Here is a 20,576-nt window from a genome sequence, read left to right on the forward strand (position 1 = left end):
CTCCGCTAACTTTCCACCGTATCAGTTTGTCTCCCTGCTGCCTGCCAGGTCCTCTTCTAGAGGTTTGTGATTCCCGTTTCCCCTAGCCTGACATACCTGCAGCGTAAGCACTTTAGCTTCTGTTGGAGACAGGGATGCATGGAGAGGCCGCTTCAGGGTCAGGGTTTCATACAGCCCTGGATGATAAATCCAGACAGGACCACAGACCACTCTGACCTCATTCCTGGATGTGCACCTCGTTTCTGGACGTGCATCCAGGCTGGAGATTTCCCCAGAGGGCAACTCCACCACAACCCAGGGTAAGTTGTTCCCTTTAAAACATGCACCCTTCATCTGCATTTGCCAGGCTTTAGCTCCCAGCCCTCAGATCTTGCTGTATCTTTGTCTGCACGCTGAGGAGCCCTCCTCCATCCAATCCCTACTGCCCTTGTTGGTGCAGAGCGAATCACAGACTCATAGAAAAGCAGAACTAGAAGGGACCTCAGGAGATCATTTAGTCCAAGCCCTTGTTCAAGGCAGCATCACTCCTCCTGTCTAAACCATCCTCGACAAGTGTTTGTCTCACCTGTACTTAAATACATTGGGAACAACCCCCATGTACAATGGCCAGGCACAACAGCTGAAACATCAGAAACACCCTCTCACTTATCCTGAGTATAGCAGGGGGACGACAGCATTGTGATCGAGTCAGTCATTAACCCTCTCTTTATTACGCTAACCCAGCTGAGGAGACTCTGGGCCTGTTTTCCAGTCCATTAGTCATTCTCACAGCTCTTTTCTAAACCCTCTCTGGTTTCTCAACACCCATCTGGAAGTGGGGGCACCAGAGCTAACCACACTGTTCCAGTAGCAAGGACAGCAGTGCCAAAGACAGAGGAACAGGACCTGTTTTTCAGCTGCCACGGGTCTATGTTGCAAGATTTCCCGGAGACGCAAGCCGGTGTCTTTGTCACCGCTGGGCGAGGTGTGTGTTGCAACCTTCAACAGAGCTTTATTGGGGCTGACAAATGGGTGCTTTATTTGCTAGTGGAGCTGGTGCTGCCTTGGAAAGGGTGAGAGCGAAACATCTGGCTGCTCTTTGTGAGTCACATGCTGACATTTCAGCCTCCGATGTCGCACACAGAAAAACTCCTGAGGCAATTAACAAGAAACAGAACCTGACACATTCCAGGCCCGGCCAACTGCTGCATTATTGCCTTTATTTGATGTAAAACCACATAAGTCAGGATTTACATATAAACATGTGCTACGTTACAGATCCTCGCCGTTCCATGCAGGGAGCCACAACAGCGTATGCAGAGGGGGAGAGGCCTGGGAGAGGCAGGGTAGGCCAAGCTCAATAGGATACTGGCAATGGTGGGGAACTGGCTTACTCAGCTGTCTGGGAGCCACGCAATGCTATTAGAGGGATGTGCTGCCAGTGTAGGGGTGCCCCGTGCCTGTTTATACACCTGAGCCTCTGTCACCAGCACTGGCCCGGCTCTAGTTAAAATGGACAGCTCGGCTGGTGTCTTGCTCTCCCATCAAGGGGTTTCTGTTGCCCCAGCGCTGGCTGGGACAGAGGCGCCTGCAGGCGAGGGGAACGGTGGGGGCCCTGGCTGCAGACTAGCACAAGGAGCCCTCCCTGTGGGGTGAGGGTGGTCTGTGATGGGCATGAGGCAGCTCCATCCCTTTGATGCCCCTCATGGCAGGAGGTGGGGGGCAGTCTCAAGAGGCAGGGCTCCCTCTAAGCCATGTGGCCTCCTTAAAAGGCAGGCATGTCTGCCAAAAGCGTGGGAAACAGCCATAACTTTACATTATGACAGGCTTCTTGGCATGCTGGGGATTAGCAGTGCCACTCTCCAGCTCTGTGGGAGCACAGGGGCCTGGCCAGGTCCACATCAGGCTCCATAATACATCGACAGCCTGGGCAGAGGGCACTGGAGGGAGACAGCTGGGCAAGGAGTAGTCAAAAGGAGTCTGTTGTGTGCCACGTGCAGAGGCAGAAAGCACGGCCATCTGAGGACTGGGGTTGCTAGACTCCCTCCCGTTCCCATGGGGAAACCCTACAGCCTAAGCACTGAGCTTTGCTGCACCCTGGCCTCGTGCTGGCACACGGGAGAGAGGAGGAGGGGACGTGACAGGGAGCAGAGACAGGAGATGCAGGGCGGGAAGGAGAAAAGCATGGAGTGTGTCATAAAGGAAAGGAACAGGAGCAGGAGAGAAGAGGGGGCCCAGGGGCCGTGTCCTGCCACCAGCTCCATCCCTGAAGTGCCGTCAGCGAGGGTGATGGCCTTCACTTGCTCACAGCCCTGGGGAGCTATGCTGAGCGAGCCTGACCCCCAAAGACCAGCACAGCACAGCTCCACAGTATGAATCCCCTTCAGAAATACACAGGGCCTGTTCCTGCTGGGCTGCTGCCAAGCCCACCCCGCATTTGCACCCAAAGGCACCCATCAAATGCGGGAGCATGCAGACAAAGTTACTCTGGGGCCACCCCTAGCACCCGCTTTCAGGCCTGCTGCGAGGAGCAGAGAGACGAGCCGGGAGCAGCCTCCCCTGTTTGGGACATTGGGTTGGAAAGGGCACAGCCTCAAGGGGAACTCGGGACTAGGGTTCAGCCCAGAGCCATTCCCCAGACCAGGCGCCCTCCCGCTCACGGCTCACGCCCATTTAACACTAAGAGTTGACACTAGCTCTACTCACTTTCTACCGCCCCGTAATTTCCTTTCCAGGTCTTGGCTGGAAGAAGCAGGTGAACTTCCGTTTATTGCACAGACGCTAGCCCCAGCTGCAGCCACAGAGGACGTGCTCCCCTTCAGTGGCTCCAAAGAAGGGGGGTCTATTGAATGAGCTGAACACCCCGCGACCTGAGGAACAGGCACTTCTTTCCCCTCTCTGAATGACTTTGTGGGGCTCCGCGTCTGTTGTGCCCCCACGACATCCCCAGCACATGTGCTCCATTGACAAATAAAAGGCCGGTTTGTCTCCCTGCCAGCTCCCGGGCTCAGCCAGGGCGCAGAGATCAAGCTGAGCTCTGCCTGGCTCCCAAAACACCCCCAGCCAGAGAGATTATGCAGCTGGGACTCGGCTAACAATCCTGTTGACAACGCCTGAGCCAAAATAGACTTCAGCTCACCCTCTCCAAATGGCGTTGGGCTCTGCTGGGATAATTGAAGGAAAAAGTAGCAAACACTTATTTTTTGCTTGGGGTTATGAGCACATCAACTCTGAGCACACACAAGGGGCAGGGCTGTAGAATAAAAAGTTGCTATTTTTACACAGGCACTTTTCAGACCATAGTCACACTTTAAAATGATAATTTACAGCCCATGCCAACTGGGGAAGAGTGCCAAATCTGCTTATATAAGCCCCAGTGATCTCATGTGTTTTCATCATACGCATTAAACGGAGAAGGTCTTTTACCCTGCCAGGAGCACTTACAGGCAAAAAAGGCTAGAGTTTGCTTTTTCTTTAACACTTCCAGAGGAGCAAGTATTACAGCTGCGGCCATTCATAACATCCGGGAGGGGATTTGGAGAGAAAAGTATTGTTAATATTTCATGGTAATTAACATGTTTATTTCGGCACTGGTACTATATGCGCTTGTCTGCTACTAATTTACAAATATCAGTGTCTGGATAAAAGTAAAACATATTTACACACTGCCAACATGCTACCGAGCCACTGATCAGTGTTCTCATCTGGTCACAGAGCCTGCACGACTGGAAAATCAGATGCTATTTTCCACTTGCTCAGTTGCTTAGCAAAATCCCCGGGCTATTTGCATTAGCTATTTACATTGTTCTTCCCTATGAATCTGTGCATGCAATTACATTGTAACGAATGCTTCAAATCATTATTTAAAACAGTCTTACGGTAATCGGGGGTGCGTGCTGGTAGCAGGGGATGCTACGGGCCAGATCCCTTCAGCCAGCCAAGCTGTGCTTAGTGTCAGGCAAGTGACACAGCTGGTTTTAAGTCTTGGAAAACCCTTGCATGGCTGGGGCTCTGGAGGACTGGCTGGCATTAAAGGAGGCTGATGGGAATGATGTTGACCGGGACCTGGGAGCCATACCCCACAGGGGTCCTTTGGCAATCCCAGCCTATACTTCCACCTTCTTATATCAGATATGCAATTCAGTTTGTCTGGTCCCAGTGGTGATAATTCCCCCACCCCCATAGCAAGCCAAGTGACTGCAAAGCTTGGTGTTAGCCATCATCATGATATACACGATCCACTACCTGTGTCTGCACATAAGCTGTCAAGCCTCTCGTCTTTCACCTCTCTAAAAGAAACCAGGCCCAGTGCTGCTGGAACCAGGTCAGAAATAGGAGACCCTGTCTGGGGCGGGGGTTGAGGCTCTTTTGCTCGGGCACTGAACAAGTGTGGAGTCCAAGAATGAAGCCCCTTAAACTTCCATGGGTTTGGGTCAAACAAGTGCTCCTGGATCCTGACTTGGCAAAGAGTTCAAGTATTTAATTCCCACTGAGTGCAACATGTGCTTAAATGTTTTACTGCTTCAGCAGCGATCATGCCAGCCATCCAAGATGTGACTGGCCTCAGTTCTCTCACAAGAGCTCTCTGCGCTCTCTCTGGCCTTTGGAGTGTCTAGGTCATTCCTAATACATACTTCCAGGTTGTGACAGTCTCTGGCTCTCTCTGCAGGCAGCCTGCAGACCAAACACGCCATATTCTGGACAAGCTGGTATAGCCCCCAGCTCTGCTCTGGGGAGAACCCGCTGGAAGCTGTTGATGACAAAGTGCTGCGGCAGGAGCTGCACCTCTCTTGCACAAGCCATCAGGCAGGCAAGGGAAAGGAGCAATTGCCTCTGAATTATGAAGCTGTTCCCATTCCACAGAAAAAAAACTAGAGAAGGAAAAGATGAGCCTCAACACCCCTTCTGCATCCTTGGGGTTCACCCACCACGGCAATGAGTGTCACATGCCTCCCTTGTTCCCTGGTGCCTATGGAACAGATTCTGTCCTTCCTTCCTCCCGATTTATGCCATGTCCTATAGTTACACCCTTCCCGGCTTTCTCTCCATTGCCCTACACCTGTACAGCACCGTTTTCATAAAAGCCCCTTCAATGTCACACAGAAAAGGATTGTTCCCTCCTTGATCTGGGGCATGATGTGCAGAAAGCTAGAAAATGCTTGTTGCTCTCATGCAGAGTGGGCCAGTCTCATCCACGATGCAACTCTAAGCAGGCCCTCGCAACTGTAGCACAGGAGGAAACTGGCTCTTGCTTTTTTCAGAAACATTTCCACATCAATTGCTAGCTCCTTTATAATTTGGAGACCCCACATTACACATCACATCTGCAGTCAGCCTCTTTGGACACGATTGTTTCCCATGTGCATTCGAGCAACAATTCTTCCTCCCGCATATCAGAGTATGTTCTTGCCAGATGAATGCATTTCATCCCCTGCTTACATTTCCCTTTGGATTGCTTCTCTGGCCCTCTTGGTCTTTGCAACCCTCTCCAATCTGGTCAGTCTGGACATTTGACTCACAGAACATCTCCCCCCAGACTCTATACATTGCCATTATGCATTAGCTGTTATTGAGTGTCCCCCAGGCAGCTCCCAGCCCATGGGACAGTTCCTAAATCCGAATGAATTGGAATGAACTTTTTCAAATAAGACTTCAGGGAACACTGACTAAGATGCTTTACAAAAGTCCAGACACCCGGTGCATTCTCTTAGTCACTCATTTTCTGCTTTTCCATTCCAAAGCAGTCGAGTCTGCCTGGCACAGCTGGTGCTCTGTTCATGGTGCTTGGGGCTCAGGATTTTGAGATGGGTTGAGTTCTTACAGATTTCTTCTTTTGAACCCTCTCTGGCCTGAATGGTATTTGAGAGCCCATGAAAGGACCTGTAGATTGGCTTGTGGTTGCTGAGATGTTGTTTCTGTGCTATAGCAGGGAAGGGAAAGAAATGGACCTTTTATTCACAAGTGGTGCCACTTCTGAGAAGGGTGGAATGCATGGTTAATCTTTGCTCTGCTGTTTGACCACAGCTTGAAGTGAGATGCAGTGCTAGATGGTTAGATGCAATGCCAGAAGGTAGCTGCCATGGTTGCTCCTCTTGGTTTTTGGAGGGTTCATATCTCAGCTGTTTCCTCCAAATTCTGCTTTACCTCCTGGTTCTCCAGGACAGGTGAGGAGTAGCTGCCAGGGCTTGGTAGGACATTAGAGGATTCCCTCATCATCTCCCCGCCACACTGATCTGTAGAGTTTCCATTTCCTGCAGGGGGGTCTCTTGCTTCCCTGTGGTCAGCAGCTTGAGATTGGCATCACACGCAGTGTCTTTGCCTCTCTCCATGGCACTTTCAGAGCCATAGGGGTCACCAGCAGCAGTGTTAAATTTTCCTGTGGTTTTCTCTTGTCTGTAGCATCCTGCTTCTCCCCTCATTCTCACCACCTCATACCTTGCTGGCAGGGCAAATACATGGAAATATAGAGCCACCTTGCCACTACTGTCCTCTGGAACAATCTCTTCCATTAGTGCAGTGAGACCCTCTCTGGCAGGTCCAGCCATGCCCTTTAGGTCACTCTCCCAACATATTGGTATTTCCAGTCTACACTGCCTGTTACCTGTGCCCTTTGGATTTTGGTATATGTCCATCAGTCTATTAAGACAAGGTTAGTTAATTTAGGCTCTCAACTTCAGCTGGAGAGTAGCTTTATCTTCTACTGTAGTACTCAGCCAAGGAGGCTATACCATATCAGAGGAGATGCTCACCTTTCAAAACCCACTAAACTGACTCGGCTCACTTTGCTTCCAGCTGTGTACCTGGAGCCTGGCTGCTGCCCTCAAAAGTCATTTAAGGCTGGCTCAGGTCACATCCTCCTCTCTCCCCTACCCACGTCCTGCTCAGCTGATCTCCAGGTGTGAGTCTTGTAGGGTGGCATAGGTCACCAGGTCTCCAGGGCTCATGCTAGACAGCCAACACTATTGTTTGCTCATGTAGTTTGCTTATTGTGAGGACCACAATGAAAGGACATCCCCAAGCTTCCTCTGAGTGGCTCTGGTGTAGCCCAATTGATCTCTCTTTTTCCACCCTGGTGATGCGTCTGCTCTTCATTGTTTCAGACTGCCCCCTTCCTGTCGTGCAGGGTTGGCTGGGCTCAGGTTGTGCAAGCATCTCTGGGGCTGTGTTTGCTGCTGTCTGCCAGCATGCATCTCATGCATCTCCACCTGGCAACAATAGTACTTCTCTCGGTGCATCATGGACAGGCCCGTCTAGCTGTCATTGCATCAGCACACCTTGGAGAAGGACAAATTGCCCTGATCGGGTCCATTGCATTCTGACTCTGAAACCTAATGGTGGCAATCGCCCATCTGCACTGCTAATACTTCTTCTTCTCACACTGTTATTTGCTGAGGAGCCTGGCACTGCTGTTCTCCCCAGCTGGTGTTCCCTGGTATGGCCAGGAGAAGGTAACATGGGAACGGAAATGAACCACCACCAGGTGTTCATCTGCTCCATAGCTATAGAAGGAGGGCAGGAGAAAGCCCCTTCCCCTGGAAGTGTTGCTGTCCAGCTTCTTGGAGATGCTTTGGTGTCTTCTGAGCAGTGACCAGTGGCCCTCCAGCTCCTGGCTTCCTTGCTCAGTACAGCACACTGTGGAGGGAAGCCTGATTTGGGAAGGAGTAGAGATAGTGTTGTCTGGTATCAGGAAAGCAGGCAGAAAATCAGCAACTTCCACTATGCTCCAAGCCTGGAGATGGGGAGGAGAGGATTGTAACGGGGGACAGAAGCTTACTCCACTGGTGACCAGACAGGGGGAGCTGCTGCAGAGTGGGGAGTGATTCCAGGCTCGCTCCTTCTGTTCTCCCTGGCTCTGCCTCTCCCCGGACTGTCTAGGGAATGCCCAGCTGGGCCAGCCAAGCCGCGTGTGTTAGCAGCAACTCACAGGCTGCATCAGTTCACTGCTTTCCCTGCACCCACATGCTGTTTCCATGCTTGGCACATGAGCTCTGCTCCTCATGGCCCAGGGCCCTGCATACCCAGATACCCTGCAACCGTCAAAGCGACAAAGGAGACAGCCAGGGTGCCTGGGGCAAAGTCAGCAGATGGCATCAGGCAGGTTTTTCATAGTCTTGCTCCTGCTATCACAGCCTCGCCCAGCACACCACTGGGATAGTTTGGGCACAGCTGGGTTACCCAGATGGCTCAGTGACATTCTTCCTGCTGTTTGCTGGTTACAGTGCAGAGCGAGGTCCATGAGCTCAGACTGCCGTCTCAGTGTCTGTGCAGCTCAGCGTCCTGGGAGTAGGAAAGGGGCTGTGGTCTCTGGCTACCCATATCTGTCTGCATTCCAGCTGGTGGAGCTTTATACCACAGCCCAGGATTTAGAGCGGCGCCTTTCCTGGCTGGGGTGACATCCTGCACTAACAGAGATTGCCAGCACCTCCCTTTGTCCAGCACGCAACTCGTGGCTTAAGCTCAGCAGGTTGCTACCCACCATTGGCAACAGAGTTCATTGTGTCCAGCATCTCAGCTCTTTGTGGTCCAGCCATGAAGAAGCCTGTGGAGTCTTAATTCTCACAGTATCTAGACTTCTCATCTGCCCTTGACCCTCGTCAGCCACGTTCCAGCCTGGATCAGGAATGGAGCCTGTTGGTCATCCTCTGGGAGGGAAGCGGATCAAGATATTCAGGCTGTGTTACTACCACCCATCAGCTGCATTTTGCAGAGTTCATCTACAGGTGTTTTGAGCCTGCCCCCAAGCAAGGCCCATGCTGCTGTCAGGGAGACCCTGGCCCTCCTTGCCTCAGAGACCTTTCACAGGGAGCGAGGGCAGTGGCTTCAACTTGCTGACACATTTCTTTGCTAGACAAGGCAAACAGCAAGAAGTGGCTTGTCCTGGACTGAACACCATGGAGGGTTGAGAGAGGCCCTGGGAGGATCCCATTAAGCTGGGGTGAGGTGGTGGATGAAAAGCCTGTGTGAAAAACAACCTCTGTTTGGACCCGTACCTAAACTCCCAGCAGCCTGGTGCACTTGTCCCAAGTCACTTCTCTGAAGTAGGGTCTCCAGAGACAATAAATCGGAGACATTCAGAGTTGCAGGTGCAAAAAAACAGCTTATATATGAGGAAAGGCTGGGAAAGGACCTTTTTACCTTAGAATGGGGAAACCTCAGGAGCTGCTCGTGCAGCGTACATCACCGCGAAAACCTAGCAGGGGTCTTCTGCTCCTGGACCATCAGGACACCTGGTTCAACATCAGGTCACCCTGTGGAGGCCATGGGGAAACCACCCAGGCAACTAGCTAGAATTCCAAGGAAAGTCCATCTTCTTTCCAAACCAGAACGGTGCCGACTGCTTCCTCCCCGGGGCCAGCACTTCGCAAGCAATGTGTCCCCTCTCCCGCCTGCGTTTACACCCATCACAACGAGGGCAGCACAACTGCTCAGGAGCAAGAGTTGGGTTATTTTTTCTTCCTTTTGCCCTCCTCTCCTCTCCTCTTCCCCTCAAAAACACCAAGTCACATTCAGGAGCATTTTACCAGCCTGGAGGGAACTAGAAAGGGCCTCCACAAAGTGGTATCTATAACACTAGAAAACACCACTTCCCAGAAGAGGCAGAGAACTCCCTGGCCAGGTACTGCAGTGCATCTCTCTGTAACCATGCAGATGGATTCATGCAACGCCCGGTGGTGCCTTCCTGATTTCCTAGCTTATTTAAAGTGTTTTCCCTAGGCAGGAACTCCTCCTCTTCCCATGTACTTGGCTGGGACAGGGACACGCCTCAGGATCGATGGCTTTTGCCCTTTCCCACAATTTTAAGGAAGAGGAAGATTCCACTTAGCTACTCCATGCAGGGGCAAGAAAGGAAGACCCTCGCACACCAGTGACAAGTGTGGTATCCCAGCTCCCAGCAGCAAGCGGCTCTCCCTGCTCTTTCCTGGAGCTGTGGTTACACAAGCCCCTTGCTGGCACTGTCCCACAATGTAATGGCTAGAACCAGTGCCAGACACATGCTGCAGAGCCATGAGTCGCAGCATGCCAGACAGAGCCTGATGTTGTCCTATGGCCAAGAAACACTTGGAAAAGAATGGCCAGGTCCACATGCTTTCACTGGACACTACCAGTTCTCTCCTGGCTGTGCCCGAGTGTTTGCCCTTACTTGTCCGCGTGCTAGCGAGAGCAGGACAGTCAGATTTTGAGGAAGCTTCCCCCCCACAGCTCTGCCTGGCTGTACTCTGCCTACCTTCCAACCCCACCATGGAGCAGAAGGAGACTAACAGAGAAGAACTAAGACTTGGCAGCAGATCTCCAGAGCTGGGAGGTGTAGAAACAGGTAGCTCCTGCATCAGAATCGCACACACCCAACTTTGGGTTGCTTGGCTCCCTTTGGGGTGAACTCATGACATTTCTCTCCTGCAAAGTCGGGCTTTAGAAAGCAAACACAGCTCTCTGCCAGGCTAGCTCTGGGCTTGCTTTGGTTTCATCCCCAGGCCCCATGCACCTTCTAAAGCCATTCAGGCACCTGCTGCTGGTTGTGATGATCCTGCACATGGAGGTAACCACGTTCCATCCAAAATCTGGCTCGGGTTGGGTGTCAGTGAACTAAATCAAATCTTGTGAAAGGGCAGCTGGGTTTTCTCCTTACTCAGAACAAGAAGGGAGAAATTTCATTCTGGTTGAACTCTTTCTTATTAAAAAAAAAAAAAAAAAGCAAGAAAGGCATTTGTTAAATAAATATATAAATAAAAACACAGATTTGGGGGTCCAAAATTGGACTCAAAGATTCAGGGTCCCACGGAGGCTGGCAGCTGTGGTGGAAGGACCAGGTTCGAGTCATTACACATCCCAAGCAGAGACACTCAGTTTACCCTGAGTTTGTTTTCTGTACCCAAAGAAAGGTCTCTCTCTTTTGCAGCCACCCCCATCCCTTCTGGCTCCCTCTTTCCAAGGATCGCTTGCCTCTGAATAACAACCTTGCTTCTGTTTTTTCAAAGAAAAGCTAGTCGAGGGGGTTGAAAGCATGTTATTACAACTGTTTGAGAGACGACGGCCAGCCTCCCAGCTCCTCTCCTCAGTGTTCTCTACGCTAAGAAAATAAATAGCCTTTTGAACGTGTAGGATTCGGTGACCACAGGGACAGTGCAGCCAAACACAGCGTCATCTGACAGGACTAAAAAATAAATAAGTGAAGCCTGGCTTCCATGTTCCCTCTGTGCCTTGGTAGGGGGTAAGTTATTTAAATAAAAGGACAGAAGCCAACTCTCCTTTGCAGCGTCATGCCAGATATTATACTTCACCAGTTGTAAGCTGCCTTTGTTTGTTCACTTTGGGCCCAGCTGAACAGTGACATTCACTGAGGATTGTCTCGAAAGATCCCAAGCTTCGCCATGGGCAAATCTTTTCTGTGGGTCCCAGAGATTTTATTTCCCCTCCTCAGTTCCAGAAATGTTGAGAAAAATGTCTTTTTAAACCACCCATGCTCTGCCTGCCTGCAGTGTTGCGAGTGTGTGCGTGTACGTGTGCGCAAGTGTGTAAAACTGCAGACCATGTCCCATTTCCAGTGGTCGCATCCTGCGACCGGCAATGTTGTTTCCCATCAAGTGTTCAAGATGCTGCCTCTGATCTGAGATTTCCACAGAAGAAAGAGAAGTAAGGAAATCAGGAGAGATGAAGGTTTCTAATCCACCGGGTTTTGTTGCGACAGTTGCCATCAGGATGCAGAATCACGGCTTCGAAACCGGAGTTGTCTGCTCAGGTACACATTAGTCTCGAGTTCGGTTTCTTCTCCTCAGAAAGAAGAAGCTGCTCTTCTGGGGAGGGCCCAGCAACATTGGCACTTGGCTTTTGTGGGTGATTTTTATCTAAAGAGAGAGAGAGAGAGAGAGAGAGAAAACAAATGAATAGTTAACCCGTGAAGCAGAGAATCTCTGACTGGCTACTTCCCCGCAGGTACATGGCCATTTTAGGCACAGGGTCTCTATTACCCAAGATAACATGACAACCACCACCTGGCCTGGCAGAGACTGGACTAGTGACCTGCACTGCTGGGAGCTGAGCTCCAGACCTGGGTTTGGGAGCTGAGAGCTCTACCAGTCTCATTTCTTCTGTGGAAAGAGCAGGAAGGGGAGCACACGACACACCCTGCGCACAGCGTGACTGTAACAACTGGGGCCAGGCAGCTCGAACCTTCCTCAGACTCACACTCATGTCATTGTCTTGGTATGGGATGAAGGGAAGTCTCTGCAATTGCAGTTGCAGGCTGAGGAAGTCTCTGCACCAACTGTGAGAGCCTTTCTCAGCCTGATGAAGGGTTTTTAAACCCAAAAGCTTGCTAAAAAATTTTTTCCAACTATTTAAGTTGGTCTAATAAGAGATATCAGATTCACCCGAAGAACCTTGTCTGCCTGTGTCCTTAGACCGGCACGGCTACACCCTACACCCCTGTTCCATTTACCAGAGCATGTGGCCAGGTGTAAGACAGAAATGCCCTGCCAGGCTGGTCTGTTCGCATGCCGCCAGCGGGCCCCCAGACCATGAACTATGGGGTCTCTGGGGCTGCTTTGAATCTTTCTGGGGCCTTTGCTAGGGACACTTCAACTTGCACTCAGTTTGGCTCCACTTCCCCCTGAGCCAGAGACTGAAGCAGCCAGAGCCCATTCCACAGGCGCTGCTGTGAAATCTGGTGACAGTCATCTCTGCAATCTCTAGTGCAGTTGCTGCAGTGAGTCTAACATGCGGCAGGGACAAAAATAGCAGGTTGCCAGGCTCTGGTGCCACCCACCAGGAAGCTCAGAGGCATTGCTGTGGATTCAGAGGCCTGATGGTATGGCGTGGGGAGGAGAGCCGGACACTGCTGTGCAGGCAGGATGGGCCACGGCGTTCCTGTTCGCACAAGCAGGGGCCAGTGTCTTGGGGAGAGGGGGCTGGATGGCACTGGCCGTGCATCTTGCCCCCTGCCAGGATCGAGAGGGGGAGGGGACACAGCCAGGTCTGGGCAGGCTGCTCAGGGTGAGCATTGTGTCCACACAGCCCTCCTGGGGTGGCACTCCCAGCTGGGGCTGGTCCCAGGGGAGGAAAGAGTCTGCCATGGCTCGTTCACTGAAGGACAGACAGATCTGCCTAGTCAGATTTCACTAAAAATAATATGGTCATCCAACCCAACCCAGAGACATAGACCATGACCACATGTCTGTGGTCAGCCTACGTATTCCACTATCCCGGGCAGCAGGAGGAAGAGATTCCAGAAAACCCAGGTGTGCAGGGACCCAGGCCCCACTGCAGACCCCCCACAACTGGACCCCAGGCTTCAGCCTCAGGCACCATAGAGAGCCCCGCTTCGACTGCAAGGGCCCTGGGACTGTTGGTCGGTCACACCTTGGATCTTTCTTAATTTTTTAAAATGTAATCACAGCTGATCTCTCTCTCCCTCAGCCTTGGGAAGGGTGGCAGCTTCACAGTGCTCAGGCCTGAGGGGCTTGTATCTGGGGTGGTGGTGAGGGCATGGGAGAAAGATGCAGTCACACGGTGTAACCTAGGAGGACTTTGCTGGGAACCTCCTCTACGTCACAAATTCCCTCACAGAAAAGACAACCAAAGCACTGGCAGCCACTGTCGACGTGGGACCCTGTCCCTCCACCCCTGCTGCTGTCCCTCGGATACTCACGGTGCAGGGCGGCTGCATCCAGGGCTCCCCATCCACCTGCATGGGCAGCAGCTTAGTTGTCCTGGAACCCGCAAACAGACAAGACATGGGGTGAACACGACGCAGGAGCGGGTAGGGGCTGGGCACTGTACAGGGATCACACGCATCTCCTGTATGAGCCCTTCAGGAACACGCAGGCTATTCAGGCAATTGCTAGTGCCACACACTCGGCGCTCTTGGGGGTACATAACAGGGATGGCTGCTATGCCTTGGACCTGAGGCATCATGCTGGTGAAGGTAGCTGATAACCCACCACATTTTATGAAACTACTGTGTCCAATCACTTTCTCTGAACAACAGTCTCTCTCTTGCCCAGTTTTTTTCCACTCTGTCCCAGCCCCCACCTGAATGCCTTTAATCCTACCACTGGCTCTGATGCCTATGTGGGATGAGACACTACAGAGACCATAACATCCCATGGGGTTGCATGGATGAGGGGCACCCGGAGCACAGGGCCTGGCTTGGTCATGAAGGGTGGGAGAACTAGGATTTAAGCCTATGGAGGGGAAGGTGTATGGGATTCAATTGAACGGGGCAGATGCTGGCATCTGGGGCTATGGGGAAGTACAGTGCGGGGTGGGGGCTGTTAAGCTGTGGGGAGAGGTCTTAGTTGTTTCAGGAGGGAGTGAAATCCAGGAGCACGAAGGAGGGCTGAGGAATCATGTGCTGCTACAGGTGGAGCAAACCACCCTCCCTTTGGAAAAGGATCAAGGCGTCTGGCTCAGAGGAGACGGGCTGAAGATCTAAGCCAGTCCTTGGAGCTCTTGCCCGAGGATGGGAAGGGGGAGACAACAGCACCAATGAATGGGAAGCCTGAGATAACAGTCTGCATTTGCACATCCCTTTTTACCAAGGGAAGAAGAGGTGTGGGCAAGGCAGAGATAATGATGGCCTCACACAAAGAGCTATTTATTGATGGGAAGCAGGAAAGGGGAGACTGAACATGCACAGGCAACTCCTGGAGTCTGCCCACAGCACAGGCTCCATCCAGGCAACCAAAGGCCCACTGACTCCAACACAGGGTTTTGTTCAATGGCTGTGAAAACAGGTGCAGATTACCTTGAGTTATTGAGATAAATGAAGGTGAGGATCATAAGCACATTTGCTACCTCATGGAAGCTGCCTGGTGATGGGCTCTTACCCAGCTAAATCATAGTAACAGTCCCCCTTAGCTTTCCTGTACTGCTGGGGGAGCATGCACGGGGCAGTTATCCACTAGCAGATGTGCTATAAAACACCTGCTCTCTTTGCCTGCCAGTATCTTTGCCCATAACCTGAGACCTTCAGGACCTGAGCTACACCACTGTGTAGGGCCAAGGGGACACACCAAGTTGCACAGAAAACTAGCTAGCAGCTACCACAAAAACACCCACGAGTGCCTTCAAATAGTCACTGAGAACCAGGAAGGGAGCAGGGAATGATACAGCATGGTTTTACCAGTAAGGCGGAAGAATGGCTTCTTGTGGAACTGCTCAGTAGCTGTAACTTCAAATGCTCGCAACAAATACGAAGGGGTCTGTGATCAGCTGGGGGGCGGCAGCATGAGGAGCAAGAGACAGGGCTCACGCTAAACACTGTCATGGTTATTTATATGGCAGAAGTGCCTGGGGAACTGCAGTGATGGGCCAGGAGCCTCCTGTGCAAGGTGCTGTACAACTGCTTGGATAAATCATGCCGGTCGAACAGATGTGTTGGAGTCGGGGGGGAAGACTGGGGTGGGAAGCAGGGCTTAGAGCACAGACAAGTGTGGTGACACTGTCATGTTTCTATTATTATGTTTTGACAAAATCAGAGGTACAAAACACATTCAGGCAGGTGCTGGGGGCCAGGGCAGGTACCTGATGGTGACGGATGAACACTGAGCCAGTCTCTTGCCGGCACTCTTCAGTCCAGTGTAGATCTGCCCCATCTCCATTGCCCCCTCGAGACCCCACCACTTCCAAGGAGCTGGTCACTGAGGTCTGGGAGGAAAGAAAGGCAAAGATGGGATGCAGGGTATGACACTGCCTTCTCCAGGCCCAGCACTGGCCCCAGCTGGACACGTGCTCCAGAAGCAGCTTTATTCTCGTCCTCTGGTCCTGTATGAAATACCATCACTCAGTACTACCCATACCCACTCACTAATGAAAACAAGGCACTTTTCAGCATGGTTAGCTGCACATTGGTTCTGTTGTTCGCAGACACCTCTTGGGAGGGGGAAACTCAACAGCCACTGTCACTGCAGTATAGGGACAGGTGGTGAAGAAGAAAGCTTGGCCCAGGCACAGTCAATAGCCTGTAGATAACTTACACTGGAATATAGCCTGGATGCTGAGGACAGCAGCTCTTTTCTTTTAGAAAGAGCCAGGAGTCCACAACAGAGCCAGGCAAATTCTGTGAGGGAGTATGTACGAATGTTCACTTCATTTAAAGCCATGAGTGACTAGGACTTCAGCATACAGGGAGAGAAAGAATTTGCTACAACCTGTGCCTGAACTAACCCCCACCACCTTCCCATTTGCAGGGAAGGAAGAGCACTCCCTCACACCAGCCTTTGTGGTACTGGGGCCATTATAGCACTGCAATACAGGAAATTACCCCCAGAGGGAGACCCTGGGGAGTGCAGTGGTGCATTTCCACCCCCCTTTCATTCCTGATCCACCCAAAGCTTAAAGCCTGCTCAGGACCCTTCTGACCCTAAACTATGAAACTATGAAAGCCAACTGCCTGGCAGTGGCAGCTGCATTTCTAGAAAGGCAGCACTGAGGGAGCTGCTTTACTTCATGGCTCATTGTCACCTACGTCATCCCTTCTAAACTCTTTCTTCTCCCCAGGTATTAATGACCCTGTCTTCCTTTTAATAGTCTTGTACCTAGCAATTGGGTTATCCTTTTTTCTGCAGGGCTGCTGTCTGCCCCCCTGCTCCTGGTACTGAAGCTCCTATTTCACAGCCCTGTAGCTTGTTCTTAGCTCATCCCAATGAAGTTCTACTTGTTTTTGCTTCAATCTTAAACTGAATAATTCAGGCCTACGCCCCATGCAATATTTACTACAGCCTCTAGTTTCTTAACTGGAGAAAAATGTGTTGTGTTGTATGTGATGATGCACTTCACCATCTGCACCCCCTTTTCAAAAATATCTACCCACGATTACCCCTGAGTCAGACACAGCGTGTGGCTGTCCGTAAGCACATGCTGTCTCCCTCACATGCTGGAGCAAGGCAGAGGCGTGAGGAGATGGACTGGAGATCAGCCCACTGCCATGGTAGCAAGTCCCAGCACTGAGGGAGCTCATCATGTCCACAGGCACATACCAAACCCAGAGGTACATTGTCTGCTGTCAGGCCTGCTGGAGATGGAGGACTTGAAGAAATGACCCTGAAGCGCTGTCACTGATGTATTTCAGGGTTTGGAGTGCACCCGTGGGGTGGGTGAGATATGCTTGGTCCCTCTGGAGCACTGAACCACCCACTGTGATGGCGCAGACCTGCCCAGAGCAACCCCCGGCTGCAGCAATTTATGCTGGGGTGTGATTTGGTTTCAGGAGCTCCCTTGTAAGCTGCCTCTGCACCCTACCCAGCACCAAAAAGCACAACAGACTCAAGCCCTGATGCAGGACAGCTAATGTCTACAGGCAGCCAATGCAGGTTGCAGAGCTTGGAGGTTGAGAGAGTTTTCCAAGTTGCATGTGCTCAAGTTCATGTGCAGGGCAAACAAAGACAAAGTTAACTTGGCAAGAAAAAAAATAGCTGCTGGAGAAAGGAAAATAAAACACAGGACTCCTTCTCCGGTGACTCAGCCAATCGATATCAAAACCTTTATCTTGTTCTTTCTTGTCTCTTTCTCATTCCCTCCTGGTTTTCTCCCATCACTCCTTTTATCTGGGAACAGAGTATGTCAGCCACACATACAGCATGAGCGATATCGCCTAGAAACCACAGCCTCTGAAGACTTGGGTGTCACAGTGGAAACCAGCTGAACATGAGCTCACAGCAACAAGACTTACAAGGGAGCGTCCATAAAGTGTGGCCAAGTGGCTTTGTCTCTGCCCAGGCTGCTGGTGAGGACCATGGCAGGAATATGGTGTTCAGTTTGAGTGTCAGAGGGAACGCTGAAAAACTGGAAGGGGCCGAGTGAAAAGCTACAAGAGTGACTGGCCGTCTGGAAACCCACTTGTCAGGGAAAAACTAAAAAAGCTCCAGCTCTTTCGTTTGTCAAAGATTAAGTGGAGGGATGTAGCAGGGCACTGAGGTGCCTGCTACTTGTGGAGTAGTAATGAAGAGGCACAGGTGCAGGTTGCTATGGCAACCGCGTGGGAGTCAGCTGACTGGAAGGGGCAGGGCTTGGCTCCTATATAACTCCCAGGCTGAGGCCAGGCAGGGAATTCCCTGCCATCAGCCATGGGGGAAGGAGCTCTCCCAGAGCAAGCCTGGGGGAGAAGCCAGACAGCAGGTACAGCTCTGAGACTGGGGGAAGGATAGAGCACCCCTGATGCGGTGGGAATAATGTTATAGCCAAGCAGCGTGAATTTATGTTACAGCCCAGGGGCTTGTGTTTTGTTTCTTGTTGTATAAGACACCAGAGATTTGGGTGAGGCTATTAGTTGTTGGAGGAGGGCCTCATGGGGGCCCTCGGCAGCGTGGGAACCCCATCCCCGGAGTGGGGGCGGACAGCAAGAAGCCCAGCACTAGCAAAGCACAATCTTAAAAAACCGGGGAGCTCTGGTGCACCTGTGATGCAGCTTTATTTTGGTATTGGTTTTTTTTTGTGGCCTGGGAGGCTGCAAGGTCAGGGTCATCCCCTGGTTTTGGGCTTGCAGCCCTCTGGCTGTGGGATTGGCACCTGGGCCTTTGGACCAGGCTCCAGATTGGAGCAGGAAAAGGGGCCCCAGACCTTAAGACAATGGAAAAGGCTAGAGCCTTGGAGTCAAACCCTGTTTAGTTGGTTTACACAGGGAGGCCTAGCTAGAGAAAATCAGGGGTCAGTCCCACATAGAAGAAAGGCCTCAACACACCCAATACAATAGGCAGCCTCCCGCTCACAAGAACATCATCCTAATTTCCATCAAGACATGGCAGGCAAGTATAAGGCGGGACATAGAACCCCAGCAAGGATTCAAGGGTGCCCCACGCAAGGCGCAGAGGATAAGGAAGATGGCGCTGGGAAGGGTGACCTAGTACAAGGGGCAACTTGACTGTAATCATAAGGTGCCTCTTTGGAGAGGTCTCTGACAGCAGAGGACTCTGTAACCTAGAAGGTAAAGGCAGAACAGGAGCCAGTGGCTGGAAGAAGTCACTGGGGGAGGCTTTCTGGCCTGTGTGGGCAGGTCCAAGGAGATGACTTTGATGGGCTTGTGTGACTTTACTGTTGTGAAAGTATCTGATCAGGCCTTTGTGTCTTGGTCTCTACCCAGCCCCGGCATTCAGTTAGCACATGGAATTGTTTTCTGGGCCAGTGGAAGAGGCACCTTGACTGCTGCTCTTTCCTATAGAATCGCTTCTTAGAGGCACTCTGCTCCCTATGAGATACTGCAGGTCCCCACAAACAGCAAGGAAAGTACATTTCTTTGCTACATATCAACCAGAACTGGCAAAGTATGGGAGCCTCCAAGCCCTCACTGTCTGTGATGCATCAATACACCTTTCCACTAAGGTCAAAGCTCCATGGGATGCATGGGAGTGCTGACAGGCACTACCATCAACAATTATGGAGATACCTGCTGCACCTAACACCTGACTTCTTCTGTGGCCTGGTCCACAGAGCTCCTCTCCCATGAGTGCTTGGAGGAAGTGGTCCCTCTGGTCCTGAAAGCACAGAAAAGTGGCTACTGCTGGATGCATGATGATGGGAAGCTGCCCATGATGCTCCTTACCCCCTGACACACCTGAGCAAGAGTCTCCTGGCCCTGTGAAGCCAACTACATCTGTGCAAAGGGACCATGAAACAGATACATCATTCAACCCAGTCAGAACAATTGTGCCTCGCACCACAGGGACGACACAAAGCAGGAGAGAATCAGGCCTGGGGGACTGAGACCTAGAAGTGAACTTGCTTTCATGTTTGAAGGCTCACTTTTTGGCAGCGAGTCCACCCCTTAGAATGGGTGACAGAAACACTCCGGGCAGTTCTCTACTGCATTCCCTACTTCATTCGATTCTCAGTGGCTTTGTCCAGCTCAGTTGTAAGTGATTTCAGTGACTGTGTCCTTCAGAATTGGGTATAACGGCAGTTCTGGGAACCATGCAAGAAAAGGGCTGTGCAGTACAGTGCCTTGCAGTTCTCCCATCCAGTCAGTATATCCTTGTACTGCACTTGTGAAGATCTGACTCCCTTGCTAATCAGACAGGTGAATTACAGCTGCTGTTCAGTACTCCACGTGACCCAAACCCTGCCTGGGCAAGCTGGAATGCCGTCTCTGCTCATCTCCAGCATCTGATTTATTTTCCAAGCCTGCGGCTGTTCACACTTGACAAAGACAGAGACACACTGTCTTGTCTGAACTCTCAAACCAAAGCTCCCATGGTGTGGGGGATGAAATGCTGATGTTATTCTGGAAGGATTTTTAAAGGCAGGGTTTTAAAAAAAGGTGCAGTTGGTAATAGCTGGGAGGAGGCTAACGCAACTCTGCTTGGGAAGTTACTTTGGTTTCTCTACAGTGGATGGAGGGGCTGCAAGAAAGAAGGGGATACAGAGGAAGGGAGAGGTGGAGAACTAGGAGAGATGGAAGACAAATGCTTATTGTCTGTGCATGGTGTGTTCTGCTCATTTTCTGGTCAGACCGGATCCTGCTGTAGCTGTGAAAGAGTCTCTCTTCCAAAACCAGTATGTGTGACCAGCATCACTACTGTCCTCAGTCTGCAGGGTTCAGGGGACTCTGGCCCCAAGAGCTGGATGACTGACAGTTCCCTGCAGAAAGCTGGGGGAGCAGGTTGGAG

The 20,576-nt window shown here is 51.5% G+C and overlaps 1 protein-coding gene across 1 annotated transcript in view; it reads right to left on the minus strand.

The window, feature by feature from the left end:
• Positions 1-1,179: 1,179 nt before the first annotated feature.
• DGKG (diacylglycerol kinase gamma) overlaps positions 1,180-20,576 on the minus strand; it is a 165,511-nt gene continuing 146,114 nt past the window's right edge. The window contains 4 exon segments of the mRNA XM_090052006.1: positions 1,180-11,822; positions 13,625-13,685; positions 15,502-15,602; positions 15,605-15,624. Of these exon segments, the coding sequence (XP_089908132.1) occupies positions 11,724-11,822; positions 13,625-13,685; positions 15,502-15,602; positions 15,605-15,624 (281 nt within the window). The 3' untranslated portion in view covers positions 1,180-11,723.

This window comes from Crocodylus siamensis, chromosome 6 (genome assembly GCF_052110815.1).
Source record: "Crocodylus siamensis isolate JL-2025a chromosome 6, ASM5211081v1, whole genome shotgun sequence".
NCBI lineage: Eukaryota > Metazoa > Chordata > Crocodylia > Crocodylidae > Crocodylus > Crocodylus siamensis.